This window comes from Lutra lutra, chromosome 7 (assembly GCF_902655055.1).
Source record: "Lutra lutra chromosome 7, mLutLut1.2, whole genome shotgun sequence".
Lineage (NCBI taxonomy): Eukaryota > Metazoa > Chordata > Mammalia > Carnivora > Mustelidae > Lutra > Lutra lutra.
This window is the reverse complement of record NC_062284.1, coordinates 145,637,431-145,647,502: the sequence shown is the minus strand read 5'-3', so window position 1 is coordinate 145,647,502 and position 10,072 is coordinate 145,637,431. Positions and strand designations below refer to the sequence as shown.

Here is a 10,072-nt window from a genome sequence, read left to right as displayed (position 1 = left end):
TGTGCACAGCACAACGGTTAATCCACAGAAAGCGAGAAGACCACAGAGGGGAGACGGCTTCTCGGCCTTCAAGACAGCACGTAAAGACGGCCCTTTTCTCAGGTTGACCAACTCGTCCGCTTGTCCGGTTTCAGCACCGAAAGTCCCGCGCCCGGGGCACACCGGAGCAGTTAATCACCGTTCTCCGCCACGCGTGCGCACACCCGCTCGGGGCTCGCCGGCCTGCGGCACCGGGGAGACCGCTGGGGGCGCTGTGGCGCGCAGACACGGTCGGGGCGGCGCTCTGGCCGCCGAGCGCCACCGCTCCTTCCGCCTTCCCGGCGGGCCCCGCGCGGCGCTTGCGCTTTCGGTGACCTTTCCAAGAGGTTGGTAGTGGGCGCCGCGGCGGTCTGAGCCAGGGGTCTTCGGCGAGGTGAGTGGGCGGGGGTGCGGCCGGCTGCTCCGAGCGGGGCGGCGGGGCCCTCGGGGCGACGGGCGGGAGTGCCGCTTGGCCCCCGCTGACCTTGGGGTCCTGCCGCGGCCCCCGGGCAGCGAAGGGAGGCGCCCCGCGGACTGGTGGGGCGCGGGCAGCCGCGCCCTGTCCTTCGGGCAGAACCGCTGCCCTTCTCGGACGGGGAGCGCGCCGCGGGCGAGCCAGGGTCGGCCACCTGCGGAGGGCGCGGCGCGCTCAGGGATGGAGCCCCGACCCCGGCCGGGAGCGCCCGCCCCGCGCTCGGTACCGTCTCTCCTGGGTTCCGCGGAGTTCGCCGCCACGCACTGCCCTGCGGGACCCGTGCTCCGCAGCAGGGGAGGGGACACGGGGCCGCGACGGGATCAGAGCCCTGGAATCCCGGTCCGCGCCTCCGCGAGTCGGGCAGACCTGGTCTCCCGCGTGGGCAGGTGGGAGTCGGCTGTGCGTGCGCCCCAGACTCGGACGGAGCGGACGCCCCCTGACCCGAGGATGGGCCTTTGCAAGAACGGGTGCTCCGGAGCCGCCGCACGGCTGGCGAGCTGGAGGGAGAAGGGCCTCCCTTAAGTAGTGGGGACAGGTCGCGAGTCCGGTGAAGCATGAGGAGAGTCGGGCCGGGCTGGGAAAGTGCTGGCGGCGCGGGCGGCGGCCGTCCGAGAAGGTTCCGGAGAGGAGAGGGACCGGGGGGCCAGCCCTGAGCAGAAGCGGTAGCTGACGTTTCTGCAGCGCCTTCCTCCTCCGCACTCTCCGCGCGCTTCGCTGTTTCCCATCCAGAACTTCGTCCGGCCGGCGCGAGGGCGTCTCCCCGCGTTCTCCCTCTTAGAACCGGGAGCCCAGTCCGGTGCCCTCAGCTGCGTGTTGTAGCGCTGCCTTCTGCTCCTGCCGCGGCTGCTGGCCAGCGGAGCGGTCCACGGCCTCCCCACACGCCAGCGAGAGTCCTGTGGGGCAGGTGGACACGCCCCTGCATCGCGGAGGGGCAGCCTTCTGGAAGGACAACTCCGGGGACGCCGCCAGGGTTGGGATGGGAACCCAGGAGCCCGGCCCCGCTGGGACCTGGGAGCGCCTTCTTGCGCAGTCACTGCCAGGCTCAGAGGAGGGCCATGTCCTCAGTCCCCCCGAACCCCGCCTCCCCCCTGCGGCTTTTCGAGGCCGCCCACAGGTCCTGCTTGGGCCTCCTCAGGCACCTGCTAGGGGCAGAATTGTTAGTTTCTGGGATCCTCATGCAGTGACAGAGCATCGCAGTCTAAGGACAGGACGCCTTAGGGGAGACGTCGCTGCAGGCAGTTCCAGGAGGACCACACAGCCCATCCTTCAGGGTCACGCTTGGGGTGGAGGCAGGCTGGCTGGTCTTTAGGACGGTGCCTCAGCCCGAGTGCGTCCTCTTCTCAGAAGGGCTGGCAACCCGTCCTTGGAGCAGGTCCTCCCTAGTACTGAGGACTGAGGGGCAGGGCGATTCCTAGGTCTGGGCGTGCGGTGTCCCGCGGCTCTCGCAGGTAGCCGCTTTGTAGGGGGTGGGCAGCGGAGAGGAGCTGGGTGTGGAAGCACCTCGCGAGTGCCGTTCGGTTCGCGTGACCTTCTGAGAGTAAAGGCCGAGTTCTTCACCGTGGCCTGCAAGGTACAGATGACCCAGTTCCCCTCCCTCCCGGAGTCCGGCCGTGGTGTTTTACGTGACCGCGCTCCGCATCGGGCACCACACACGGCCGGTACCAGATGCAGAGGACCTCCTCTTCGTGAGCACCTTCGGGGGTGCTCGGTGTTTGCATCCCTGTTTTCCAGAGGAGGAAACTGAGGCACCTGAAGTGAGGGGATTTGAATCTGGGCAGCCGCTGTGGCTTCCCTACCCCCCTCCAGGCTCTCCAAGTCTGACCTGACCTGGGGTCTTCGCACACACGCAGCCTCTGCCAAGGCCACCCTTCTCCCAAGTTTTCTGGCTCCTTAGGAGCCGGTCTCTCAGCCCCTGAACAGTGCCTGCCACCTAGTGCGAGCTCGGTTCCCGGGTGCAGGGTTCCTGGGTGCGGAGTTCCCGGGTGTGGAGTCGGTAATGATCACGCCGGAGAAGAGTGAGGAGAAGTAGGATTCCGTGTAACCCAGTTAGTGGAGAAAAGGAACGTAGATGAGGCTCTGGCCGGGGTGGGGATGAGGGGCATGACTAACTGAAGCCCAAGGAGTGTCTTCAAGGAAAATGCGAAGTACCTGGTCTAGTTACTGCTGACAGTGACTTGAAGGACTGCTGTTTGACAGGCCGCTTGAGACGTCACAAAGCTACAGCGAACACGAGGGCCTCAGATTTTAAGGTCTGTAGTAAGTTGTAATCAAAAGCCTTACATGGGACCTGCTCGTAAAAGCGAACTTCAGCGCCCCATGGCTTTTCCCGGTCAAGTCCAGTAATTAGGTAACTGTTGTTACTCATTAAATAAGTGATGATGTAACGCGGCTCGCAGGAAGTGGCCTCGGCGCCCGGGGCTGACCGCGAGGCTGAGTGTGGGTCTCACTAGGCCCGTGTTCTTTTCCTGCTCCGGATGCCGGCAGCGCTTCTCGCAGTGATGCGAACGGGCTGGGGATTCAATGTAAAAGTTTAAAAAAGAGTGCGGTGTGATTCGGGGTGTAGCGTCAGTGCAGAACAGCTGTGAGGGAGAGGAACGCTCGGGACCCTGGGGGATGGCGTGGGCTGGGCACTCTGGGGCATGAGGGTGAAGGGTGGCGGAGCATCAGATGGCCGAGATTGGCAGCCTGGGGACGGGGAGCTTGACGAGCTGCTGAGCGGGGCCCCACGCCAGGTGGGAATGGCTGCCAGAGAGTGGCCGGTGTGGAGCAGTTGTAGGAAACGGTCAAATTTAAGAGTATATGGGAACCTCTTTCCAGTTAGCTTTAAGACGATGGTCATGGTGAGCACTTGGGGGCTCAGTTAATCTGCCTTCAGCTCGGGTCATGATCCCGGGGTCCTGGGATGGAGCCCCGCATCAGGCTCCCTGCTCGGTGGGGAGTCTATTTCCCCCTCTGCCCATTCCCTGCTACTCATGCTCCCTCTCTTATTTATTTTAAAATCTTTAAAAAAAAAAGATCGTCATGGTAATATTTATCACTGTGTTCCTTTTCAGATGCTTCAAAGCTTTATTAAAAATGTTTGGATCCCCCTGAAGCCCTACTATACCCAGGTTTACCAAGAGATTTGGGTAGGAATGGGGTTGATGAGTGTCATCGTTTATAAAATCAGGAGTGCTGGTAAGTTCTTCATGTCGATTCGTTAGCAGTCAGGATGCAAATCATTTTCAGAAGGAATCACAGTTCCTGTTGTGAAGGAACATTGGTTCTTATCCAGAAATGAGCATTGTGGGGAGTACATGTCAGCTCTTAGAGACATTTGGGGACAACTAGGAAAATTTGAACAAGGCCTTGATAACAGGGGACCCTGAGCTTCCTAGGTGTGACCGTGGTGTTTCGAATGTGTAGGACGTGTCCCCTCATTGGAAGAATTGGGGGCAAGAGTGGTTAGGGATAGAGTGTCCTGGCACGTGCTGTGTTACTGTACCTTTCCCATTGTGTGAATATTTTATCTGTTTCCATAATAGAAATGGGGGCAGGGTGACCATTGGTTCTCAGCGGAACAGGCACGAGGCCAATCACAGGTTAATAAGCAGTTGGTTTAGAAGAGAAGGGAGGGAGGAAACTTGAAACTGCAGGACTGGAGCCTGGGGAACGGGAAGGAGTGGAGGGCCCTGTGCATTCTGAAGGGCTGCTCAGGTGTTCATAGAAAACTCCGGTGGAGGCGGTACCGCTTCCTGGCTGGGAGGCACCGTGAGAAACTCCCGCTTTCTGAAACTCCCATAACCACTTTACCCAAGCTGTGAGCTTTTCAGCCCAGTGTCTATTTCAGGAATGGATTGACCAAACACATTATTGTAAAGCGTTGATTGATACAACCAATGTTTCCTTTTCATTTCAGATAAAAGAAGTAAAGCCTTGAAAGGTAAGATTTTTGCTTCTTCAAATGGATGGAGAGCGAAAAACACCGTCACACCTTTTCAAAACAAGGTGTGTCGCTGTTCACAGTGTGTGAGGAGCAGTGGGGGTCCTTGAGATCATGGAGTTTGTTGTCCCTGATGGAAAAGAGAATTTTGCAGTTCTTATAGTCTGAGTGTTAAAGACCTTTGCTCACCCCCTTGGGCCAAGTAAAACTTGTGGGGGCACTAGAAAGACGGGGTCGCTGCTGCCACCAGGAGGGCAGCCCAGGCTCGCTGTGCAGGAAGCCATCCCGTGAAACGTATGTCCTGGTGCTGGACATGTCTTCACTCTTTTTCCCAAACGACCTGTAGTCATTTGGGTCCTTCCAGAGCCAGGGCTGGCTGGTGACCCCTCCGGCCTTGTGCTGGCAGGTGAGCCCCCGGGGTACGTTAGGGGAGCCCACGAAACCCTCACACCTGCCGGACGCTCCGGGTAGAAATGACCCTTCACGTGTCTTCAGAGTATTGAAAATTGTGGTTTACAGTTTTTGACTTGTCAGTACTCACGTAATAAACTCTCACGCGTGTTTCCCTTTCTTGCTCAACGGTAGCTGTGTTATGCATCTCTTTCCACAGCGTCAAGTCCTGTGCCTGCCCACGGCCATCACTGACCGGCTGTACTTGGAGTGCGCGTGGCATGGAGTGTCCGTCTGGTGTGCGCCTCAGCATGCTGATAGTGGGGAACATGGAGCCCTGCGCACACTTACAGACATGTTGTGTCCTGTGTGGCGTGAATAAATGTCACTGAGGTGCACCACTGCCTGTGCCTGTGTCCATCTGTCAGCCCCCTGTATGCCCGCCGTGCCTGGAACAGTCCCCGTCACATGGCAGACAGCCCCCCTGCGCCTGCCCCCTGTGCGCCCGCTGTGCCCAAAGCAGTCCCAGTCATGCGGCAGTCAGCCCCCTGCTCACCCACCCCCGTGTGCCTGACGTGCCCGGAGCAGTCCCCGTCACCCATCCCCGTTGCTGTAGGACTCGGGGCTTCGGGGTGGCCGTCACTGCTGAGGTCTGACGCACACCAGCTGCACCAAGGATTCTGCCACTTACTCTTGTGACCTCGCTGAGCCTTGTGCTTCCTCGTGGGGACGGTGGCGGGGGCGGCACGTCAGTTCTCACTACAGTCACTGGCGGGTGGTAGGGGAGATACGGAAGACCACTGGTGGAACTGTCAAACACGGCAGGAGTAAGGGATGAGGTCATGTGGGTAAATGGATAAGCTCTAGAAGATTGTATCAGGAAGTCACTGACAAAGTACGTAATGTAAAAATATCTAAAACTTAGCTGTTTTTCCTAGTTTGGCTGAAATAAATACCACGTGGTATTTGCCTCCATGTAAGGCAATTACCAAACCCTTAGAATTGCACTTCATTTTTTTTTTTTAAGATTTATTTTTATTTTGGAGAGGGAGCCAGGGAAGGGGTGGATGGAAAGAATCCCAGGCAGACCCCACTGAGCGTGGAGCCTGAGGCGGGGCTTAATCCCACGACCCTGAGATCATGATCTGAGCCAAAATCAAGAGTCAGTCACTTAACCCACTGAGATGCTCAGGCGCCACTAGAATTGCCCTCATAAGGAAGATTCAAAACCAGATTGAAATAGGGGTGGAAGTGAGACTAATTTGAGATCTAGCGGTTTGCAGGAATAGAAAGGTGAGGCCTGGGTCCCGGTGTCTGGCTGTCTTTCTCCTAAAGGCAGAGGCCACCCTACTTTACATCTGTGTCTCCAGCATGTGACATAGGTCTGGCCAGGGTCTGGGCCTGAGAAATGCCTGCCGCTCCCTGCACAGTCTGTATAAATGGGGTAAAGCCCGCCTTCAGCCTCGCCACCCGCTCCCCGCTGTGGAGCGCTGCGGAGTTGGTGTGAGTGTTACCCCCGCGGCTTCTGTGCAGGAGCCTGGGCAGGGCGGGGGAGACTGCTACTAGGAATCAGTGGGCTCCAGGGTTTCTGATTCTGTGGGTCTGGGAAGGAGCCCCCGAGAACTGGTGTATCTCATCATTTGCCAGGATGTGCTGATGGCTGGGGACCACATTCTGGAAAGTACTGATCCAAAGAACATGACCCACCAGGGCCCTTAGGTCCACCCAGTCCACGTCCCCCCTGCTCCTGTGGTGCCCCAGGACGCCAGTCCGCGTCTTAGCTCATGCAGCCCTAGGAGCTAAGCTAGGTGGAGCTGTAGTCCCATTTTACAGTCAAGAAAACGGGCCGAGAATGGCAGTGATGAGCCAAAGTCATCTCGTCAGGGCTGGTGCTGGGACTCTGGGAAGCTGCACTTGTCCAGGGACGGGGGAGAGGGGCACCCAGGGAGCTGGCCCCTGAAGCCGGCGGCGGGCGCAGCTCCCTTTCCCACCCGGGCTTCCTTTGGTCCTCGTCTGGTGCTTAAGTGCTTTGCAGAAGACACTTCATAGGCCATTGCGAACCAGCTGCGTGGGGCGAGGGACCACGGGATTTGTCTCACGAAGGGACTTCGTTTCTTTTGTGATGAGACGGAGCAGATCCTCTGAAAGACCAGTCCGCGCGGGGGGGGAGGGGGGGGGGCTGCCTGCGGCAGCGGGCAGTTTGTGGTGACACCTGAAGGCAGGGGGAGGATGTCAAAGATAAACACCCCACCCCCACCCCCAGAAACTGGCCAAGAATCAGCCATGCTTTCAAAGTGAAGCACATGATCTTCCTGCTGGGCCAAGTGCTTTCCTGTCACTGAAACCCTCAGCGCAGCAGCCTTTGTAGCTGAAGCAGCAGCCTTGCCTTGCCAGCAGGGGTCGCACCTGCTGTATGAACGGGGCCGCCTTCGTCCCCGCTGCCGGAACAGGCGGGTGTCCCGAGGCAGCCGGTAGGTGGAGCCAGAGCCTGCCCGCAGCCCACTAGATGCGGGGGCGGGGGCCTCCAGTGACCCGGTGACCGCTCCGGCCCTGTGCCAGGCGTGGGGGGAGCACACAGAGGGAGAGCAGGGCCTCTCCACCTCACCCATGGGAGGGAGTAGGCAGTTTCCAGAAGAAACAAGGAGGCATTTTTGTCCCAAAACCCACACGTTTGTCCCATCCTGGCTTGGTGCACGGGCTTTCGTGGTGTCCTTTAAAGGCAGAGGGATGAGCAGGCAGGGCTGGGCATCGGAAGGTGTGACTCGAACCCCTGCTGCTGTAACTGGGTCTCGGGAGAGCCTCTGGGAGGAAGCACATGTTTCTTTGTGCTTGTCACTGTGCATCCCAGGGGTCGGGAGCCACGGTGGAGCACCTTGGAGGATGTGGTCCCTGCCCCCGGGGTCACATCTCTAGAGACCCAGGCCCCCAGTCCATCTGCATGACTCCCCGGGAGCTCACACCGTCACCCCGTTTCACAGACGAAGCCTCATAGGTCTTGACAATTAGCCCAAGTTCAAGGATAACTAGCTGGTTACCAGACAAGCTAATTAACTGGTAGAGCCAGGGTTCCCAATCAGACCATCTGCTTCCGAAGGGGGCTGCAGAGGCGACTGACCCACAGTTTCCTGCCCCTCCCCAGGTCCAGCTGGGATCCTTGCGCACACAGACCTCGCCAGAAGGCATTCCCGGCACATTTAGGGAAATTCGAACATGGGCTGGGTGCTAAGGGGCATGAAAGCACTGACGTTACCAGGTTACTTTGTTAATGACAGTATCGGCCTTATGATTGTTGCAGAAAACGCGTTTGGTGCAGACAAGCAGACGCGGGCGGAAATATGTAGGGGACACACGATGTCTGGGATCCACCTTCAGATACGTGAGCCAACATTAACCAATCCGAATAGACTGGGGAGCGAGGGTAGAGCCAAATGGGGGCAGCCGTGATTTGCTGCTGGATGCGGGGGTGGGGGGCGTCATTACACGAGTCTCTGCCGGTATGCGTGTTTGAACTCCTCCCCGTGAATCCTGTTTCAAAAACGCTCAAGCAGAAGTACAATGCCGGTTTGAGGAGCTGCCACTGTGCAACCCCAGGAAATGGAGGGAACACTCTGTAAACTTCTAGTTAATTCCGTGGGGCAATGGTGACCTCATTACCACACCACAAAAAGCTGTTGCTAAAAGGGCTAGCATCAATGTTTACATTTGTTTCCCTCCAGGTCTGGGATAACAAATGCCAAAGTCCAAAAGGGAAGAAAGAAATGCCATGAGGCGCCTGGGTGGCTCAGTCGGTTAAGAGTCTGCCTTCGGCTCGGGTCATGATCCCAGGGTCCTGGAATCGGTCTGCTCTGTGGGGAGCCTGCTTGTCCTTCTGCCTCTGCCCCTCCTCCTGCTCGTGCTCTCTCTCTCTCCCTCTCAAATAAATAAATAATACCTTTTAAAAAAAGAAGTGTCAGAAAACTCCTGTTTTAATTACGAGCAAAAACATTTTCATTTTAAAATTACAACTCGGAACTGAAATGTTCATGATTATAACCGTTCCTGCGCTGGTCAGCCTGGTTTGCTTTCTTCCTTTCAAATAACACATATTTGGCCTTTTCCTACCATCTTTATGTTAAAAAAAAAACACATTCTCCATAATGGAAAGGTGGAGCATTGCAATTTGTAAAACTTCTGACGCACGATGTCAGATGAGTGCTATTGGGCTGAAAATATAAATGAATGGACGGGTCATTTTACAAAGAGTTAAACGCACTAGGGGGCGCCTGGTGTGGCTCAGCGGGTTAAAGCCTCTGCCTTTGGCTCAGGTCATGATCCCAGGGTCCTGGGATTGAGCCCCGCACCGGGCTCTCTGCTTAGCAGGGAGCCTGCTTCCCCCTCTCTCTGCCTGCTGCTCTGCCTACTTGTGATTGGTCTCTGTCAAATAAATAAATTAAATCTTTAAAAAAAACAAAAAGAGTTAAACACACTTGGACAAATGGTAGCCGTAGCAGGTGGAAACCACCACCGTGGCATTTTTTTTAAAGATTTTATTTATTTATTAGAGAAAGAGAGCAGAAGCAGGGGCGTGGCAGGCGGAGGGAGAAGTAGGCTCCCCCGTGAGCAAGGAGCCCGATGCGGGGCTCGATCTTAAGACCCCTGCGATCTTGACCTGGGCCAAAGGCAGACGCTTAACTGACTGAGCCACACAGGCATCCCAACGCCCTGGCAGGAGGTTACTCCCCTGACCTATGCTCACAGCACTGGTAGCTCCAAGGACACTGGGGACAGATCAGGGAATCTGGAGAGCAACCCCCACAACCAACAGGGCCAATCTCACTCCAGTCCGCAGAGGGAGTGGATTTTTGCTTGGCAGGAAGAGCCCCCGGGGGAGGGAGCAGGTCGTCAGGGCCTGCTGTTTCCATAAGCAACACCAGGATCCCAAGAAGGCTCTCCCCAGCCCAGCCGCGCGGCCTGACACAGGCACACGTTCGTGCGGAGAACGCGGAAAATAGGTGGCACTGCCCCCCCCACCACTGGGCACCAAGGGTGAGGGGCGCTTGGCCAGCACGCCTGCCCGACACGGAGCCGGCTGCACGCTGCACGGGGGCAGCGGGCACCAGGAGGGGGTAGAAGACGCCGTTCCCACCTCAGAAGTAACTGTAAACTAGGGCCCCATGTCGGGGTTGGAGTGGAGAACTGGGGGCAAATTAGTAAAGATAAAAGTGGAATGCTGACTTTAAAAAATTCCAGTACATACCAAATACGGCATGAAGTATTTTTGGTGGTTT

At 57.4% G+C, this 10,072-nt stretch overlaps 1 protein-coding gene across 1 annotated transcript; it reads left to right on the top strand.

Annotated features, from left to right (window-relative positions):
• Positions 1–276: 276 nt before the first annotated feature.
• ATP5MJ (ATP synthase membrane subunit j) lies at positions 277–5,203 on the top strand. The gene is made up of 4 exons (XM_047737224.1): positions 277–412; positions 3,547–3,670; positions 4,392–4,415; positions 5,026–5,203. Exons 2-4 carry the CDS (start codon positions 3,547–3,549, stop codon positions 5,058–5,060), a joined length of 183 nt encoding a protein of 60 aa, XP_047593180.1. The 5' UTR covers positions 277–412; the 3' UTR covers positions 5,061–5,203.
• Positions 5,204–10,072: the final 4,869 nt, after the last annotated feature.